The sequence below is a fragment of the Pelodiscus sinensis genome, chromosome 3 (assembly GCF_052426305.1).
Source record: "Pelodiscus sinensis isolate ZL-2025 chromosome 3, ASM5242630v1, whole genome shotgun sequence".
NCBI lineage: Eukaryota > Metazoa > Chordata > Testudines > Trionychidae > Pelodiscus > Pelodiscus sinensis.
In genome coordinates, this window is record NC_143054.1 from 157,651,537 (window position 1) to 157,672,131 (window position 20,595).

General features: G+C 40.7%; 2 protein-coding genes across 4 annotated transcripts in view; one reads left to right on the plus strand and one right to left on the minus strand.

The window, feature by feature from the left end:
- Positions 1 to 2,866, plus strand: part of LOC102458713 (calpain-2 catalytic subunit) — a 57,210-nt gene extending 54,344 nt beyond the window's left edge. The window contains exon 21 of the mRNA XM_075925266.2: positions 618 to 2,866. Coding sequence (XP_075781381.1) covers positions 618 to 641 — 24 coding nt within the window. The 3' untranslated portion in view covers positions 642 to 2,866. The remainder of the gene's footprint in view (positions 1 to 617) is intronic.
- Positions 2,867 to 2,964: 98 nt separating this feature from the next.
- TP53BP2 (tumor protein p53 binding protein 2) overlaps positions 2,965 to 20,595 on the minus strand; it is a 70,760-nt gene continuing 53,129 nt past the window's right edge. For all 3 annotated transcript variants that reach the window (XM_006133421.5, XM_006133422.4, XM_025189816.3), the window contains exons 11-18: positions 20,043 to 20,191; positions 18,488 to 18,977; positions 17,406 to 18,178; positions 15,360 to 15,497; positions 14,428 to 14,561; positions 12,595 to 12,761; positions 7,367 to 7,566; positions 2,965 to 3,794 (exon numbers count right to left, since the gene is read on the minus strand). In XM_006133421.5, coding sequence (XP_006133483.2) covers positions 3,753 to 3,794; positions 7,367 to 7,566; positions 12,595 to 12,761; positions 14,428 to 14,561; positions 15,360 to 15,497; positions 17,406 to 18,178; positions 18,488 to 18,977; positions 20,043 to 20,191 — 2,093 coding nt within the window. In that variant the 3' untranslated portion in view covers positions 2,965 to 3,752. The remainder of the gene's footprint in view (positions 3,795 to 7,366; positions 7,567 to 12,594; positions 12,762 to 14,427; positions 14,562 to 15,359; positions 15,498 to 17,405; positions 18,179 to 18,487; positions 18,978 to 20,042; positions 20,192 to 20,595) is intronic.

Consider the following 20,595-nt stretch of genomic DNA (forward strand, 5'->3'; position numbering starts at 1 on the left):
AGACCAACTCTACAGTTGTCAGGCATTGAGGAAACCTCCCACAAGGTCTTCTGTAGGAATAGATTTGCCTTCTTTACACTAAATGGCTACGTCTACACTGGCATGAATTTCCGAAAATGTGTTTAACGGAAAAGTTTTCCATTAAAAGCATTTTCGGAAAAGTGCATCTAGATTGGCAGGATGCTTTTCCGCAAAAGCACTTTTTGCGAAAAAGCATCCGTGTTCCGCAAAAAAGCCCCGATCGCCTTTTTCACTATCGGGGCTTTTTTGCGGAAAACAGTACTATGCTGTCTACACTGGCCCTTTTGGGCAAAAGTCTTTCGGAAAAAGACTTTTGCCTGAACGGGAACAGCATAGTTTTTCCAGAAAAGCACTGATGATTTTACATGAGATCATCAGTGCTTTTCCAGAAATTCAAGTGGCCAGTGTAGACAGCTGGCAAATTTTTCCAGAAAAGCGGCTGATTTTCTGGAAAAACTTGCCAGTCTAGACACAGCCATAATGTTCTTGTCCAGACCCCATATATAACATGTTATCTTGCTAAACTTGCACTGTGCTTCATTTTGTACAGCAGGTGAGAACAGTCTTTAATTCATGTTCTTCCTTCTCTCCACTAGTGGTTGTGTTTTACTTTCATCTGAAGTTATAACTGACCTCAACTGCAGACATCTCATGAAATCAAGAGAATGGAACGCTTTCATACATCTTGCAAGGACACCCCAACTCTGCTGCATCTCCCTCCCCCCCCCCCCATCACCAGCCTGTTCCTTATGTTTATAAAGAGATGTTTAAACTAGTGCGTAGGAGGGGATGGGCAGAATATTTTGAAATACCTGAATGACCAAAACTCCAAGAACATAAAAGCTTTCAATCTCATTATGCATACCCACAGACTGGGTAGTTTTAACTACCTTAGAGCTTTCCCATGGAGGTTACCCAACTCTGTATATAATTCTTCAGTTCTGTTTGACAATTTTGCTTACTTTTACATTTAATCAAGGAGATAAAGTGCAATTAAATGTGTCTTCTGAGGAACAGCAGTTTTCACTGTAAATTAGAAAAATGTATTTTAAAATGAAGTTTGTAATTCATTGACATTTTAAGCTGCTAGGAAGTGGTGGCCATCTTTATTTAAGAGAGACAAAAAAGGCAGGTCTGAATAGAAGCAGCAATAGAGGCCCAGTGCGCTTCAGTTTTTCCACTTAGATAGAAATTTTGAAATCAGAACAATGTTATGTTTTAAACACAGGCAATGTTGCCTTTTAAATAAGTGGCAGCCCAGTGGATAAACTGATTATTGTAATCTTGCCACGCCTTAAATGCAATGGTAATCTTGTTTCATCTATTCTTTCAAGGACTGGATTAAGTAATTCTATGCCAGTTTGACCAGCAGGAAACTATACACATTAGAGAGGACAAGATCCTACCAATCTTGACATGAATTCATGCCAGAGGATTGCTATCAGCAAGATCTGTTTCAGTCACCAAAGACTTCAAGGAGAAACAAGTGCTGCCACGTATGGTAGGGACCATCAGTGGTTATGAATTATAAAAAAATAAAACCTCTTAAACCTTACCTTGCATTAATTTTGGAAAGAACGTAACAAGATATTTCTATTGTCTTCACCTCTCACAAGTACTGATTTAAATAAAGACAGGGCTGGCCCAGGCAGAAGGTGTTTCTTTGTAATGGGGATTAGTTAGGTATATAAAGCCCTGATCGTCTGCAACATTTTCTATATGCTGTGTATTTCTTGGGCAGTCACACTACATGTTTCTTGAAGGGTACTGTAGAAAGCAATGCTGATATACACAGGAAAGGCGCTCCATTTTTATAGAAGTGCTACACTGCAAACTGAAGGCATGAAATTAACAAGTATCCAATATTAAAAGCATAAGTGTGAGATTAACAGGTTTCACAGTCATGACCAAGTGGCATTTTGTCAGCTAAATTAGCTCAGCAATTATGCGGTGGTATTGAGCAAGACTTTTCTACTGAAAGCCCCCGTGTGTGGGTGTGTCTTTTTGACTGGCACTCCTAATTATCCAGCAAGGGTCTGAGAGCAGCAACCTGTGCCCTGATGGCCAGCAGGTTTGATTATTGAAATTTCTGCCTACCAAAGATTCCAACAGTGCTCCCATTGTTGCTTGCATTAGGTTCCATGTGCAGCCATACAACTGGTCACTGGTTCAAGCAATTATACTCATTACTCAAAAACTAGCTAAACAGCTGCATCGCAGCAAACCTGTGTTGGTCCTAGACATGACAAGCACTTTTGCCCAGTGCCATTCCCCCGAGCTGTCTAATGCCACATGCTCATGTCAGTCTGACAAACCTTTTCAATGAACCAAGCCAGTGAGAGATCACACTTTCACAGGGCCCCATACAGAACAAGTCCCAAACCCTGAACTGTAGGTGAAAGATCACACTGCAGTGTGATCAGAGAACTCTTTCAGTTTGTATTTGTAGATTGCAATGATTACGTGAGGCCATAAATTGCATGACCTTTCGTACAAGGGAAGGCTACTGATCCTTAAGTTTTACTGACATGTCTTCAACAAAACTCTGACTAGTACAGCAATATCTCGTATAAGATTATCATGGTGGAAAAAACTAGCTAGAAATAATTCTGCTGTAAAAGTTTCCATTTAAAAATATATCTGTATGGAGTCGTTCCATTAAGCCAAGTCAAACAGATCTAGTCACTTATAACCTTCATGTTATTTCTAGAGCTAATAAGGGCTACAGTTTGCACAGCAGGTGCAGAACATTATTTTGAGATGAAAACTATACGTCAAAAGAATGGGTTTCTACACTGAATGTACTAAATAAATAAATAAATATTGGCACATTCTAGGATGTTAACATGTATTGTGTTTATGTATTTGCATAACAGGCTGAGAGGTCTCAATGATGTATTAATGCCGATGATGTCAGGGATAGTGACACTAAAGAGTTAAAACTTAAGAGGAAACACCATTTTAATCATATCACAATTAACAAAAATAAGATACAATTATAACAAAGTTTGAGTTTTAAAGGCTACAGAAAGTTTCTAAGCTTAATTGTCAGTTACAAAAGACAATAAATACAGAACTTATTTTTTGTAAAAACAAGATTCTAAAACTACCTCTGATATAGCACAAAGTGTTTTGAATACATGGAATTCCTAAGATGCTACAGCATTTTATCATTATTGCTCAATGGACTAGTCAAAACGTTCTTCACTGTTAGACACACTATTTTATCTTCATACTACTTTAACAAACACTTTGCTTACAGAAATGTGCTCTCTGTGTGGGTAGCTCAGATGACTAATTTCCTCCACTAGGAACAAAGCCAAAGCCAGATTTGGAATAAGAGAGTTGTGTGGAACATTAACTCCCTTCACGGATACTGAAAAGTTCACTGCATTTCATGCAGGACATTAAAAAAAAGTGAATTCTGTTCCCGTGTACATATGTGCCATTTGAAAAACAGCAGAGTGGGCAGTAGTTGAATGTTAGGCTTGCGTAAGCCAGATGTAGCACAGTTCTGTTTGTTCATAAGCAGCATTTCAGCTTGTGGAATGTCCTCCTCCATTTGCAAATCCATTAATCCTTCATTTGTTTTCAAGCAAATTCTTCATTGCTTTCAAGTTACATTGTTATTTTAATAAGTCTCATTACATTGGAACTAAAGCAAAATGAATGATTTCTTTTATAGAAGTAACTTATGATTTGAACTTCATAACTCGGGATGCTGTGCAATTTCATGCCAAGCTTCTTTGCCTTGGTTTAATCCGTGGGTATAGCTGTGGGGGTGGAAAAGGAGGGAAAAGATTTTTAAAATGATAAAGGGGCAGAAATTCTCAAATGTACACAAGTATTTCCATCATGAATACCAAGAGCCACCAGGTTCTAATTATATAGTACATAAATAGCATTTCCAGAGGCAATTAAGAGTAGCAATGGCAAAACAAATTTTAAAATTACTCCAGGCAAGCATAAAAATACCACAAGGATGTATCAATTGTGACAACACAGTAATACGAATGTCAAAAGCAGTAAATTGAAAAGCAAGCAATTCTAAAACGATCTAAGCCACTAGGAACAGTCAGCACTATTCAGATAGGCTGTCATGCAACAAGAAAAGCTTTGAGATCCAGTGATTGCTACTGTGCAGTGAGCTTCAGAAGGTATTTCTGTTCTATTTATAAACAAAAGAGGTCAGGGCTATCTGGTTTCATTCATCTCCATGCTCGTCAAACAGCCTTTGACTGGGAACAGGTAATCTGAAAAATCTACCTATATAATTGTCTGCTGACTGGTTCTGCCAGAACAGAATCAGCATGAAATTTCACATGCTTTGATCATTGGCTCTTGGTCACCACCACCCACCCCTTTAAATGCCAGGCCTTGAAACAGTCTAAGGTTTAAAAGCCCTTACACTCCAAACCAATTCTATATCCCTGTGTATCAGAATTTCAATGTCTGAATACAGGAAGTTCCTTCACAATGAATAAATGCTTCTGAAGAGAAAAACTGCAGACAGCCACCAGAACTCTCAAATTCATTTGGTCACTTTTCCATCAGCTGTGGTGTGAAATCAGATTTTAAAGCTACCAATAGATTGAATACATTAAAAATCTGACCCTTCCAAAAAAAGTTTGTTTTGCATAGACCAAGTCAGCAGCTGTATTATAATTATAGTTTGAAAACTTGTAGCCAGTATTTTGCTCCACTCATCCCATTCAGCAGAGTTCTCACATAGCGTGGTAAGTTTCATGACTGACAAGGTTCTAGCTGAAAAATTAAAAGTATTGAGAGGCAATTGATCATTTATCCTAGACTCACCAAATGCATTTAATCTTAAAGAGGAAAAGTAACTGTGAGATCATACAAACGAGAGACAATGTAAAACTACTGAACATCTTTCTCTGGGCTAAATGCACCCATGGCATTGCCTGAAACTTAGGCTCGGGTATCCAGTGTCTAAGCACTTCCTATTCAGAGACTAAGAAAAGATCATTTAATTATGAATACTTAATTAATTGAAGACTGAAGAGGCAGCACCAAAAATTTAATGGCAAGCATGTTTAATGATATGGTCTTCTACTTCTTCCAGGGAAGGAGACAAGAATGCCACTGAGGTTAGGCTCAAAATAGCTAACAAACTGGCAAAGGGTTACTGCTTTACAGTTTTTAAATGAACACAGGAGAAGAGAGGTATGTGTTCTCATACCTGTGCTCTTGCTCAGCCTTGAAGGTGTAACAAACAATCCAGACTGCATCACCAAGGCACAGTCTTCCATGGGGTTGAAAGATACATTTCAGTTATATACACACCACACAACTTGCAACAGCACAGCTGGGCCAAGAGCAGTTCCTGCCAAACAAACCACTGTCCACGCTGGCGCTTTTCATCATTAAATTTGTTCTTGTTTGTGGTGTTTTTTTTCACACCTCTGAGCAACAAGTTTTAACAATGAGTGCGCCAGTTTAGACAAAGCCTAAATTAGTTTCTCTTCCTGACCTCTTCACCACATGCCCCTAGAGTCTTTTCTTGAGCTGCTTCTTCATGGAGTGCTCCCTCTGTCTCCACAGTTTGGCATGAACAGTGAGCCCCTCCAGAAACTAATCAGAGTTGTCTCAATGCTGATGCTCCTAAACCAGCGATGTTCAGATCTCACTGGTTCCAGAAGCCAAATAGGTAATCAACATTACCCAAAGGAGCTATAATAGTGCATCTTCCAAGGTATTAATGCTGTTTGAGAAAGGACTGGAAGCATGAAGAGATATTCCTAAAGTACTAGACAAAGCAGAAGACGTACAACAGCAGGAGACTTTAATTTAAAACATTCTAAGTAGGCCTGTTCTGAAAGATATAGGAATCCAATCTTCATTCCCATCCATTTGTGAAACTCTCTCTGGAAATCAGCTTTTGGGCACAGATTATCTGTATGAGGAAAGAGCCTGTGTCTCCTTGAAGCATAACTATTAATCAGCTGAAATTCAGAGCAGTTAAGGGATTCTGCCAACACTGAAGGATTATATCCTGCAGCAATGGATACTGGACATGTATGAATAGATTAATGGGGGAAGTTTTAAATAAAGAGACAAGTGTCCATCTGTTACCGTTTTCTGGGAAATTGTGTGTTTTGGGGAGGAAAGGACAGAAGGAACAATGTGTTTACAAGAGATCTGCCCCATTTCCCCATTAACAAGTGTGGTAAAGAACAGAACACAATGAGGTAAAATCACCAGTATCAATCAGTTTAATGTGGATTTCTTTGATATGCTTCAGTGTATAGAACTGCTGCACCACTAAAATAGTATTTTTCCAGTCTCAAAATATACATGTGGGAAAATGAGTTAACCTAGAAAACAGAAGAATAGAGGCGCCTCTGATCTACAGGAGGCAAAATGTGTGTGTCATAACCCAGGGTTGACATTTCAATCTCATCAGCCTGCCAATTTCTTACTAGAACAATACTTATCAAACTGCATGCTACAAAGCTTAAGTTGTCACAATGTACGAATTACAAGATCTTTTACTGAAGTTTTCTTGTGTAGAGAATTGTCATTTTTTTAGTTCTACTTCCAGCACAAGAGGCTTCATGACATAGCTGGACACTAACTGAATAATACAAGGAGGACAATAAGAATCTTTAGAGGTCTTGCTTTTTTGACAGCATGATCTCTCTCTTCTGTACTGGAACTATTTTAAATGTAGAATTTTGAGGTGTGCTCGGTCCTATGAGAGCCCTCCGGGAAGATATCTATATTCTGGATGCGTATATTGTAGGAAGGCTGGTAACATGCCCTGATGATCACCGTGGGAGCCAAAGCAGACTGCATCCTTAAACCAAATGTCAGATTTGCAGCTGATTATTTTAATAAAATGACTGTATTTAAGACAACAAAGAATCCTGCAGCACATTAGAGACTAACAGATTTATTAAGGCATAAACTTTTGAGGGTAAAACCCACTTCATCATTGTTTTACCCAAAAAAGCTTATGCCCTATAGATCTGTTAGTCTAAGGTGCCATAGAACTCGTCGTTTTTGCAGATACAGAATAACTCGTCTACTCCTCTGTACTTAAGATGCCTTTTTCCAGAGAGAATCAGTATCTGGAAAGAAAACACTAACTCCAGCTTTCCCCATAGTAACAGAAAAGACTTCATTCAAAATGAGTTCCAAGTATAAGTCAGTCACAAGTTTAGTTGCAAATTAGTCATTATCTTCTTAGAAATGGGAAGACAAAATTGTACAGGGCTATAGAAGCCAACACTACCATGTTGGTTACATGACAGCTTTTCCGTACATCTGGTTTGCATTTCAATTTCAATGGTTATAGGGCTACGTATCAAGAGCAACTCACCCCAAGCAGATTGCGTGGTATGTATCCTTCTGTGTCATTTAGCCGGGCCCACCACCACTCAATTTCATCTTCATCTTCCCGGCGTAGTACTGTCATGCAGTCTCCTTCTTTCATGGATAACTCATCATCATTCTGCGCTTCATAATCCCAGAGTGCATAGATCACCCCTTTGTTCATTATCCCCATTTTCTCCTGCACTCCTGGAATATGGAACACAAACCAAAATAGCTCAACCTTAATTGTATCACTGTCTCATGGTCACTTGGGAACTTTTGTACCATATCTTGCAGCCAAGAAAGTCATAAGTCATCCCATTAACTACCTAGTCATCAGCAAATAAATAATGCATTCCTGCAAGCTATTAAAGGAGTAAGAGACATTAGAAAACTTCAGGCAATTTCAAAAACATACATAATCTCCTACTCACATTATGCACAAGAAACACTGGCTAGATAGAAGAGAAAAGCCCAAAATATGGACATATCATAAAGTCAATATAATGATAAGCAGGGCTCGACAAACTATGTAATCTACTTGCCCGTGGCGAGTAGATTATAACCCAAAAGAGCTGTGTTCAGGCGATCTGCGCATGTGCAGATCGCCGGACAGCGCGGCTGGCGAGCGGAACTCACCGCAGCTCGGCGAGCCCTGATGATAAGACTGTTTATTACTAAAGTAAATGCAAATGTTCTTGTAGTGCCCTGGCTTCTTATTAAGTTAGTAGGTGTAAGAAATGCAGAAATACTAGCTGCTGGTTTTGTTTTGTTTTTTAAATGATTATTAACTATTTGCAACAAGAAGAATCATGTTTTTATTCAGCAATAGCAAAGTGAAAATGGCATTCAAATGAGCTCTATCATCCTCATTGGAAAGAAAGGAAAATGAAGGTATTTCGAGATTAAGCAATTTTCTACAATGCTGCTGAATTTCAGAATTAAGACCAGAAGGTCTGATTCTCAGACTCATACTCTAGCCTCTGCCTAAAGCAAATAGCTGCCCCCCATCTGCTTTATATCTTTAAGTAACTGCTGATTTTGTTTATATAAGCACACATACCCCTGCAGTTGCTAAACTTGTACCACTAATTTTAGATAAAAAATAAATTAGTTCAATTGCTTCCATGATAATTGCAGCCGTTTCTTGGGGTTTGTATGTTATCCTCATTGAGTTAGCATATTCAGTTCTTAAGCAAGAGACATCAAAAGCTCCATATGCATTCTTCCACTTCCAGACTGGAAACCAAAGCAGAAATTTAATTTGGAGTAAGCGAATGAAATACTGTATGCTAACCTCTCCTTATTTATCTATCTAGTCTAGTGAAAAGGACAAGCCCTCGTTTTTACAGAATTGTACTCAATGTGGTATGCACTTCTCACTCTTGCCAAATGAAACCATCTAAGCATTTTTGGTAATGCAGCAGCCTTAATATGCTGTTAGATGACCCAACATCTTTTGATTTGGCCAAAGAGCTCAAGCTGTGAAATCCTGAAAACGTCATTTCCTTCTTTCCTTCCATACAGCTTTGAGACTTGCTAATGTGCTGCAGTTATTGGAACAAGAGCAGTTTAAGAAGTCAGATTCCAGTCAATCAAAAAAAAAATATCAAAGGGTGGAACACAACAATCTAGGTTATGTAAAGTTTCAGTCAACACACCTCTAGTATCCAGAGACAGGAAGCATAATGCATAGAACCACCCTTTTGTCAGTGAACTGGGGTAACTAGTGTGTCTGTTGAGGCCCTTGAAAAGATGGAATTCTGGGATTGGTGAAGCATCTGATGAGAGATCATGTCACATGACCTGGGAAGGTTATGCAGCATGGGAAATCTGGTGACTCCCTAGTGCCTATACAAGCTCCAGGTATATTTCAAAGAGCAGGACAAGGAAAGAGCTGGCATGGGTCTCTTCACAGCAACCTGAAGGATGGCTTGACTGGGTAGAGCCTGTTTCATTGCTTTTTTTTTTTTTTCCTAGTTTATTGATGTGTAGAAATCACTCTTAAAATGAAGATAGTAAATCTCATTGTGGATAAGATTACAAGCATAAGTAATATCATAGTTCTGCTTTAAGCCTTTAGTCCTTCAGCCTGGATTGAATTAAATGTGGCTAGATGTGCTGAAGCAGCTTTACAAGTACTGTAATTTCTTTGCAGCTAAAAGGGATTAGGTGAATATTATTCAGGACAACACATTAACTGCTTCACTGCTGGCCAATGTACTGAGTATTAGGGATGTAAATATTGTTCAACTGTTTAACTATTTTGACCAATTAAAATGATATAATTTAGCCAGTTAACTATCAGTGGGCCAGTACAGAGCAACTGGGTCTGTGGAGCAGGGATCCCTCCTGCTAGACATGAGGGTGGGGACTGCTCCAGGCCAGTCTGCTCACTGTGGATGGGAGTTGGGGCTGCTCCAGTGCAGCTGTGGCACAACCAGGGCCCCACCAGGTGGCTCGACACATCCAGGTTCTACTCTGGTCTTGCACGGCTAGACATCCAATGGGGTTTGTGCAAGGTCCCGTTACCCAGTAAGCATTCCAGTAAGCCTCATGCGTACTAGTTAACCTTTTACATCCCTGCAGAGTACATCCATCCAGTTTACAGGAGACTCCTGTGCTCAGTCTACTGTGGCCTTGAGAAGCTCAGATTTCAAGTCAACATCCCTTCTTTAAAATAACAGCATACGAAATCGCAAACGGAAGGAATATTCTTGGCACCAGGAAATCAGATTGTCCCAATCTGAGAACTTGCTCTCATTGGAGTAGATGACCAGAATGTCATATTAATAGGCTTTGAAGTCCAAAAATAACCATGCACCAAATACATAAGCAATATCCTACTGCTTGCCTAAGACACTAGTTTCAATCTGTAAAAACAGACAGTGACCTAAAATTGTACATCTTCAGAACAGTCACCCTGAGGCTTGTGTGACCTCAGTTGAAATCCTACTTAGCTGGTTTTCCTGCTTTCCAAAGAACAACTTTATATTTGGAATCAAGTGGCTTCTTGGTTATCAACTGCAATCCAATGAGGCCATGCAACTTTGTACAAAATTCTGTAAAGCTATTTAGCCAATTGTCTCAAACTACTGCCGATATTCTATTAGGGATGTTCAATTTAGATTAATCGGCTAATTTGATTAGTCAATAAAGGCCTCCTCCGCCTTGAAGGGTAGCAGGGCTGTTGCTACATTTGAAAGGCAAAAGTGCTGTGGGTAGCACGGGGAGTCCCCAGCTGACCCCAGGCTCCATGTGGCACTGCCGCTTTGAAATTGTGTGTGCAGCCTGGGGCCAGCTGGACTCCCCAGCTGCAGCTTTGAAACACCCTCTCCTTTTCCCCTCTTTCTGATAGAGAAAGCAAGGGGGGGCGGGAGGGAAGCAACTAGTCGACTATCTGATAAACATTTTCTAATCGGATAGTCAACTTGTTGTTCTACGTATTCAAGGAATAACTAAAAAGTGTACTATCACTTGTAGCCAGACATGAACGCCATCTTGGTTCCCCCCCCCCGCAGAGAGCAAGAGAAAGGCAGTCAGCCTTTGATGCCCTGGGAACACAGGTGTGCTGCCTGTCCCTGACTCTACCATAAACAGAAACCAGACAGCAAATGGGCTAGTTGACGACCTGGGGCCTCCCGTCGCCCTGATGGCTAGTACCAGTAGTTGACACGCCTGCACTGTCCCAGAAGAGGAATCTTCGCCCATCACATACCAGAGGTGCCCATTGTCTGCATTTTCCCAGGTGTGAATTATGCTTTGCACCCTTCTTGGGAAACTTGGCATTCAAAGCCATTTTTCCTAATTGGCCACTTGAGACCAGGAAGAAGCCTACATGATCAAAGGGGTATAAAGAGGGGTTTAGTAGCCCACCCCATTGGAGCTCCAAGCATCTACACCTGCTGGCAGGTATTGATGGTCTCCCGAGGTCTGTGGAACGCCCAACCTCGCCCTACTTCTTCCCGAGGGATTGAGAGAAAGACGCTGGCCACGCCAAGTCTGGAACGCAGGGGTGAGAATATATACCTGCTCGGTGTCTATTTTGCATGCATTTAATAAGAGCTCAGAGAACCAAAAGGGTTTCATGGTACCTGTACGTGACTTATTAGTGTAATTTCTGTCCTGTCCTTTGTAGTGGCTGTGTTATCTGTAACACAGTAGTAGCATTTAACAGCTAAGTTTACCCTGTAACAATAAAATAGTAACTGTTTAAGCTTTAACCTGACTCCTTCAGTTGCTGTAACAGAACCAAGCACAATTTAAAAGAACTTCAGCCGGTCATAAGGGACGGGTATAGGAAGAGCTTGGGCATTTTGGATCGTGTCACTCCCAGGTGACAGATCCATTGGGGCATCTCTCAGTCTTCCCTAGACTGCCCGCTGCAAAAGGATCCTGTATCCTAGCAGCTGAAATCTGAGATGTAATAAGCTCTACCTATAAACTCTGGGGCGTCTGTCAGCCAGTTGGCTGCCCTCCGCGACGGCACTCCGGTCCTAGCGGTAAAGTCACGGACATTAAACCTTTTCCCAGTAACTAACACACACACACACACCCTGACCGTCGGCTGACATCACTCCAGTCTCAGTCTCTCTCTGGTCTCTCTCTCACACTCACACACAGTTGACTACCTAACTGATAAGTAGATAAGAAGTGAGAATACATTTGAACTTCTAACACTAATGTGTTAAAAAAAAAAGCACGCAGCTTAGGCTCCTTGATGATCAATACACTTACTGTACCGTGGAGAGGGCAAAGCAGACAAAAACAGCTGTACTTTTGAAATTGAATCCCTCTAGCCTATTTGAACAGAACTTTAAAAAAATCCTGCATTGTAATCACGTGGAAACAGTACAGAATCAAATTTAGAGCACAAAATCTCTGACTGAGCAGAAATTTGGCAACAATTTTCCGGCTTCTGATATTCATATGTAATGAGTTGAAAAGCATCACAGAGTAACTTTTCAGCAAATATTAATAACCCAAATAGGAAAATCTGCACCCAGTTCCGTTAGCACATATTGGTAAATTTAGGTGGACTTTTCCCAGTGGTCTTTGGAAAATTTTCCCATTGGATTAACACACTCAATTAGCTTTTCCAATTAAATCAAGGTATCCTCTGCACAAGAGGCCTTGCTTATTTCAGGATAGCCACACTTCAGTAATTAAACCCAAAACATATTGAAAGGCCTCCAGGACCAGCTGGTATTTTTCAGAACGGAACTCAACACGCACCGTAAAGAAACTGAGAGCACTGGGTGTAGCCTTCTTCCATTTCTTCACATTTGTCTGCAGCCGTCTGCATGTCACTGTAGGTCATAGCAAATACAGCAGCACCCGATTCCACTAGGAATTTGCACACCTGGACATTATTGCAAGATGCCGCGCAGTGTAAAGGGGTCCTATGAAATGGAAGAGAAAGAATGACTGTTAAGTTCAATACATCCTTTCAGGTGTGTTACTAATAGTAGTGCTTGTTGGTTACATCTACATTGCATCTAGGAGTGAGCCAGCCATCCGACAGACAGATTCATATTAGTAGGGCTCACACTAGAATAGATGTGTAGTTCAGGCTGTTCCAGTTCAGGCTGGAACTCAGGCTCTGATGCCTGGGGAGAAAGAGGGCTTCAGAGCACTGATCAGTGTCCAGGCAACATCTTTCACAGCTATTTCTAGCGCACTAGCATAGGTCAGCAGATCTAGGGTAGGAGGCTTGCTTCCAGATGTAATATCTACCCGTAGTCTCCATGGCTGAGACTGCTTTTATGCATGATATAGCAATAGATGTTCCACCAGTAAAGACCCCACACATGAAACAATTAATTCCTAAAGCCAACAGTAGCTATATTTCCCAAATGACATCAAGTTGCCTGCAGGTGGATGCAGCAGAAATACCAGTGCTTGGATACCAACAGGAAAGTCTAATTTCTAACCATGCTAGTTTTCTGCTGTCAAATTGCAAGACCAAATAAAATCACCTCAATGATCATACTGAAGTCATGCCTCCAGGACACAGACAGCTAACACTGGAATATGGCTCATTTAAGTACAAATTCTTGCCTTACATTCATTCTACTCATTTTATTTTGTGTGTTTGGATTTAGTCTCCAAGTTCTAAGCACTTTCCATATAATTGGAAGTACAGTAAGAATAGTAAAGCCAGCAGCCTTTGAGTGGGCCTTTACTTGCAAGAAGTAGTTCTCCCCTTAAAAAAAATCTTAGGTGTCTGATACAAGAAAAAGGGGGAAAAAAGTCACTTGAGTAAAGGACCGACAAGAGTTTGCAAGGCCTACATTGGGCATTGGACAGTGAGTGTAAAATTCAGGCTTTCACTTTTGTAGGGGACATTTGCAATCTAGCAAACCAGCTCCTCCTTATACAATAAGCTGCCTTAGCTAGAAGTTTTCAAGCATGCAACGTTCACTTGAAGAGCACATGGATTCTCCTCGACACTCGTTACATATTCATTTTCAAACAAAAAAGAAACCAGAACAAGTTTTCTACACGAAGTACAGCATTTCTACAGCTACTGAGTGTAACTCAGAACCTTTACAGTCAGGTTTTTTGAGCCACCTTCCAAATTGCCCCATTGTGGGTTATAGCCTTCCTCGTCTGTCCAGCTCAAGATGGTGGACAAACTGGGTGAGGAAAACTAACCTTGGGGGGTTCAGAAGCTTAAGTTGAAGCACTTCCTCAACAGGCCATATTTTTACCCTATCTCCCTACTTGATACTTCACCAGGAATTGCTTCTGACCAACTAGGTTCTCCAGTAGGAAAAGCATGGCTAATTAATTCTATAATATTCCAGCACTTTGTACAGACTGGAGGGAGTAATTCTAAAGACTCCATTCTCTTCTATTAAGGCCACCTTGTGCCACACACTCAGGACTTCATGGATAGAATACTTTCCAACGCAGCACTCTACTTCTTGCACAACAGATAGGAGTGGAGAGTCAAACTCAGATACCTCACATCAAATTAATTCAGGGGCAGCACCAAGGGAGCTGTTCTTTGGCAAGGAGTTTAAACACTAATACCACTTAAGGGAAATTGAAGACAGTCCTTACCATCCATCACTATCTGCAGCATTGACATTCACACCGAACTGTACGAGAAACTTTACAATCTCAGTGTGACCAGCACACACAGCATTGTGAAGGGCTGTAATTCCTTCATCATTGGGCAGGCTGGGATCTTCAACCTACAGGGCACAGAAAAAAAAAAAAGAGGCCGGTCCCATGCAAGTGACTGTGTATACAGCATTATTAACCGGACAGCACCTTATATAAAAAGGAACAACTGTCATCTGATTTTGAAAGATTACTTAAAATCAACCACTAAAGGAATACAGTCGCCTCTCCCTCTCCCCCCAGAAGTCTCACATATAACAGGGCTCGACAAATAATACAATCTACTCGCCCATGGCGAGTAGATTGCAACCCGGAAGAGCCAGGATTGGGCGATCTGCGCATGCACAGATCACCCGACAGCATGGCTGGCGAGCCCTGCTCATTACCCAAATTTACCGTAACTCTCCAACACTGAAAATGGTTTATAGGGAATATTGGCAGTGCCCAGATACTTTAATAAAAATCAGCATTATTGAATTGATCCGAGCTAGTTTTAGAGAGGGACGGCATTGCAACCTTTTCAAACTGAAAGTCAGGATTCCTGCTTATTTCACACTGAGATGTAAGCAAGGTAAGTGATTTAAACTTGTGTGTTAGGTATATTATAGAGAATATATTGATAATGACTTTTCAGAAGGGATAAATAAATACTGATGACAACATGGCAAAGTTATACCCGAAAAAGACTTAATATTGAATATCTATAACCACAGTGTGGACATGTTGCCATCTGAAATGGCTTACGAGTAGCACCATCACTTACGGGCCTCATTATCTCAACATTAAATATCACAGAACGGGAGCTTCCTTAGCTCTAAGTCTCTCAGTTTGGAATTGAAATTTTAACCCCTTTCTAATAATATTTTTACCTCATAAATGATTCTCTGTACAAGGTCAAATTCTCCCTCCAAAGATGAATCTAGAAGCAATGCAAGGGGGTTGAATTTCACTCTCATTCCATGGGCAATCCTTTCTGAGCCAGTTTTACGCAAGTTTGTCCTCTTCCCCTGGGGAATAAAACCAACAGGTTATAGGAATTCTTGCCTAGGTGGAACAAGAATACAAAACTGATACATTGAGAACAATGGTAGAAACTTGTGATTGAGATAGCACATGAAATCTAGACTTAAGATGTCCCCAAACTACCACCCTCCCTGCACAGCATTGCAGATAGCTAGGTACATAAGGAGAGATTTTTGTCTCCCGCTTAAGCTTCAGAAAAGGGGCACGATGGGAGATTAGATACCGGACTAAAACAATTCCCATAGTCTTATAATAGCAAAGTCATAAAACCAAAAGCCAACAAATATTCACTATAAATACTAACAAGGCAAAATGAGGGCATTTTTGTACACAGCATTTTATCATTAATCTGTCAAAAACTATCATGCTAAGATGAAGAAAAATTAGATTCCAAAAGACGTATATTTTTAAACTGGTATTAGTTATTGTCTTTCTGGATTTCAACAAATAACTAAAAACTCATTAGTAGGAACAGGTGTTATGGAAGCAAGCTATGTTAAAGATAATTTTAGAGGGATTTTGTAGAACCGTATTTAGATCTAAATTAACATTTTTACAGCTGAGAGAGAAATAATTTTGACTGTCCAAACATAACACGCTCTTGTTGAGAACATGTATATGTTTAAAATGGTGATATCTCCAGCTGCCTGTGCAGCAGCAAAGATCACTATTCATAGGGCTATGCAAATTTCTAGTGGAATATGTCAGTGCAAAAGATGTAAACAGAGTGAGTCATGTTGACTTCTGTTCATTTAAAAATCACAGGGGGATGGGAGAGGGGGGGGGGGGGGACACATTCAGCAGATGAAAACAACCGCTCTGATTTGCACATACATGTGGTTTGACATTACTCTGAGATTTCCAGAAAAATAAATTACAAAAAGCCAGGATTTTTCAAGAAAACCTGTCAAGAAAACCCAAGTATCCTAATGGAGGCCAACTTCTTGCCTCATTTCTTCACACCTACCTAGAATCAGTATTGCAAAAGGCGGGGGGGGGGGGAGAAACCTTCTCAAGCTCTTGGGATTTAGGAAATCCTGATTGTTCAAGTTCTTTTCACACCTGCAAGTTCTGTTCCAATGGGAGGGCGGGGGAGAGCAGAAGTGTGATGTAACTAGCACTCCATGAAACACCAGAAGATGGAAGGTGAACTTGACTGAAAGCTATTAGCTCCTCTGATTTCTAGCTGACTTGGTAGAATCCCACAAAACCTATTCAGTGTGTTTGTTTCCGGCTCTGACAAAGCTCTGAGAAATTAAACCATTCAACATTTCTGTTTTAAACCAATGGTTGAGACACATGTTTGTGTCATCTCATTTTTCTTACCTTACTCTCATTAACTTACACTGATGGATTCAAGTTCTAGAGAATCCAAATAAACATCAGTAAAATGGACACAAGTAGCTGATGCCAATTTTAGAACAAAAGTTATAAATAGCATTTAGCACCAACATGTTTAGATACTACACTTCTAATATACAGCATAATCCGGGACTATGCATATTAGTCTCCCAGTATTCACCATTTCAAAGATACAATTTTATTACCTCCAAGATGGAATTAGATTTGAATGAAATGAAGAGAGAGAGAGCGCGCACGCATTTTCTACAAACACAAAGCGGAACTTTAGGTTTGTTCTGTGTTGAATATTATTTAAAAATTTTAACCAGAGTAATTATTTTTAGAGAAAACAGGATATCAATAGAGCTAGTCTGGACATTGCCAAAGATAGACCTCCAGCCTGTTAAGGTGACTATTTTCCCATATGCTGGTAAGAAATCCATACAAACCTACACACCTACACAGTGTAATGCACAGCTTTAATTGGTGAAACCTAAAATGACCCATGAAAGTGACCAAATCTTAAGCTAACTAGAGGTACTGGTACTTACAGGAGGTAAGGAAAACTGTCCAGTGACTTCAGGGGGTCGCATACTGAAGGAGTCCTCTCCCAATCCTTCTGGTTCTCCTGATGGGTAAGGAGGTGGTGGATATGGAGGATATTCCTCCATGTATACTTCCAGGGGTTCTGATGACTCTAAACTTGGTTCTTCCATTTCAGACTGCACATGTGCATCATTATCTGATGTTATTTCAGGCACGCTATCTAGCCCTGCTAAAGGGAGAGGCACTTCATTTTGATCTGTGCTTGGGTTTTCAGCTTCCTCTGTGATGGCTAGCTCAGGTGTGGAAGGAACCACTTCTTTCTCAGGTTCTGTGCTTAGATAAGGGTTCTGGATTTCTGTTGGGCTTTCAGGATTGGCAGATGCAGAGGTTTGTTTAGATGGATATGAAGGGGCTGAAATAGTCTCCATGGCAGCCAGAGTGGTCCTCTGATACAAAAGCTTCTGAATATTGGGCCCATTTGGACCTTCTGGCTCAGTAATAGAGCTACGCTTCTTCAATGGCCTTGGGGCATTAGACAGCTTCTTCCTTAGGGCCTCCAAATCCGCATCGCTCTGATTTCGGTAAGGGTTGGATAAGAAAGGCAACAGTTTGGTTGGGCTGAGCGGGCGGGGGATTCGTTCATTTTCATGATTCTCATGGGCAGAAGCTGCTGGCTCCATTTCAGGCTCCGGGCTGCCTTGGTTGTTTGAGTAGACGTTCTCTGGCTGCTGTGGCTGACTTTGTGCGCCAGTTCCAACAATCACAGGCTTGCCATACACTGATGAGCAATTTAGAAAGAAAAAAAAAAATCAATAGTTGACCAATATAAAACAATAGCAAGTGTGTGACCTGAACTATCTACTACAGTGATAGGTTAGAACAATTGTATCCTCTGAACCTGCTAAAAGCCTGCCTCAGCTGACAGGTATTTAATAACATCCCTGACGTTAGAAGAGAAGCGTTGTGTTAGAGACCAGGATAAGAGGACAGGTAAACACGCCCATATCCCTTATTGGTTTCCCAAAAACACTGCCATTCCCATGTAACTTTACAAAGGAAAGAAAGAGAAAAAGATCCATATCCTTACTGCTTGGGAAGTGTGGAGCTCTGATCTGTGCCCTCGTCAAAGCACTCTGTACTGCCTGTTGAAAATTCTTCCCAGGAGTCTGCTGCTGTGTGTACATGCTGTATATTGAACTTGCAGCCACAGTCTGTGGCTTTCGAAATGATGGAAGTGGGGTTTCTTTGGACGGCTGAGGGGTGAAAGGTCTCACAGCTGCTGCGGGTGGGCTCTCTTGTTTGGAGGAGGAAAGAATTTGGTCCTGGCTTGTGGAGGAGCCACCAGGAGGTACAGAGATGCGTTGCTGGATCTGCTGGGAAGCATGAGGTGGCTGTTGGGTTGTTGATTTCTGTTTGTTTCCCACAGATACAATAGCCAAAGGCAGCTTCTGTGGATTTCCATCAGACTTCATATCAGGAGAAGGCAACTGACTGGCTTGACCAAAGTAAGGCAAGTTTATCTGTTTTGGTTTAGTGGGAACAGGCGGTGGTACTTTCGTCACATTTTTATTGGCAATCTGCAAGACAAAAACATAGCTGGATTTATGAAGTCTAATCTGGCTCTGTGTGTTCAAGATGTTCTAGCAGATCTGGTGGGAAAGACACTGCGTAAGACAGCACAATAGCTACAGATGTGATTATATCTGCAGCCTGTTTATTAGCATTTATTATTAAAAGCTTATCGGATAGTCGACAGGCTAGTTGACTATTCGATTCACCCCTCCTTGCTGCCTCTATCAGAAAGTGGGAAGAGGAGGAGGTGCTTCAAAGAGGCAGTGCCGTGTGGAGCCTAGGGCCAAACCCTGGGCTCCGTGTGGCGCTGACACTTTGAAATGCTGCAGGGAGCATGGGGCTGGGGTTATTGCTACACTTCAAAGACAGAGGTGCCCTTATCAACTAATCAAATAGTCAATGCAAATTGTATCAACTATTCGATTAGCCAATTAACTATTCTATTAGCCGATTAGCCAAAACATCTCTACTGTTTATAGTCTCTAGTGTTAGTCATAAGAATACACAAAATGCAAAGATTTGAATTGGAAATCACAGTTGTTACACACAATCCCTGAATTTGCTACAGAAAGTCTTAAATAGCTGGCAGTTCAAAGGATCTGTTAAAGTCAAATTATGGAGCGATCACAGTTCTGTAAGGCTAGCTGAGGTATTTACTACTTTTGTATTCTCTCTATAGTCACCCATAGCATTTCAATTTTTAGTAAGGATTACTTAGATTTGATCTAGAGGATGCTATCAAATTGTGTTAGATTATAAAGATACTCAAACCTAAACCGTTTTAAAATCACAGCTTCTCTATAGTATCTTAGCAAGGAAATACTGATTGCTTGCAAGCAAATGTGAATAGTACAATTACTTGCACAAGATAAATATTCAGAGTAGCTAGAGAGCTATTTACTCAAATTAGAAGCTTGCAATTCCCATCCTCTAGTAGTCCCTTAAAAGAACCCAGAACCCTCTCTCAATGTTTGTGAAATGTGCAACAATCATTAATAGGACAACTTCCTGGAATGCAGGAAAATGAGATACATGCACAACTAGAATAGGGTTACGTGTTTTTTGCACACCTGAGCATCTCGCAAGAGGTCTTCACTGCTCTGGTTTTTTCTCAGTGAGCCCAGTGCTGGCCCTCCAGCGGACTGATCCACAGAATCAAACATGGAGAAAGGACGCACTTTCTTCTCTTTTTCTCGCAATGGAGTGTCTCCATCACCAGCTGAAGGAGAGGAAAAGCAGAATTACGGCAAATATCTAGAATCCATTTTCATCATTAAGAGGACTTTGGCAGAAAAGTGAACTTAAATAGGGAAGCTTTCATATAATCCTCTCTCATATGTCAGACTGTAAAAACCCCACAAAAAGTTGTACATGGCAAGATGAAAACCCAGTCAGAGCAGGTCTTCAGGCAATATTCTCTATTGTAATAATCACCATCCAAAATCAGGGGCTTTAAAAACAAAAAAAACAACCACCAGTAGATTGTTAGTAGCTTTGCTATGTGCAAAAACAACGGTCTTCAATTCTATTACTAAACTGAATTACAGACATCAGCTTGTAAATGTTTGTCACTGACTGGTTTCTCACCAGCATATAGATGAGCAAATATGAATAAAACATTAA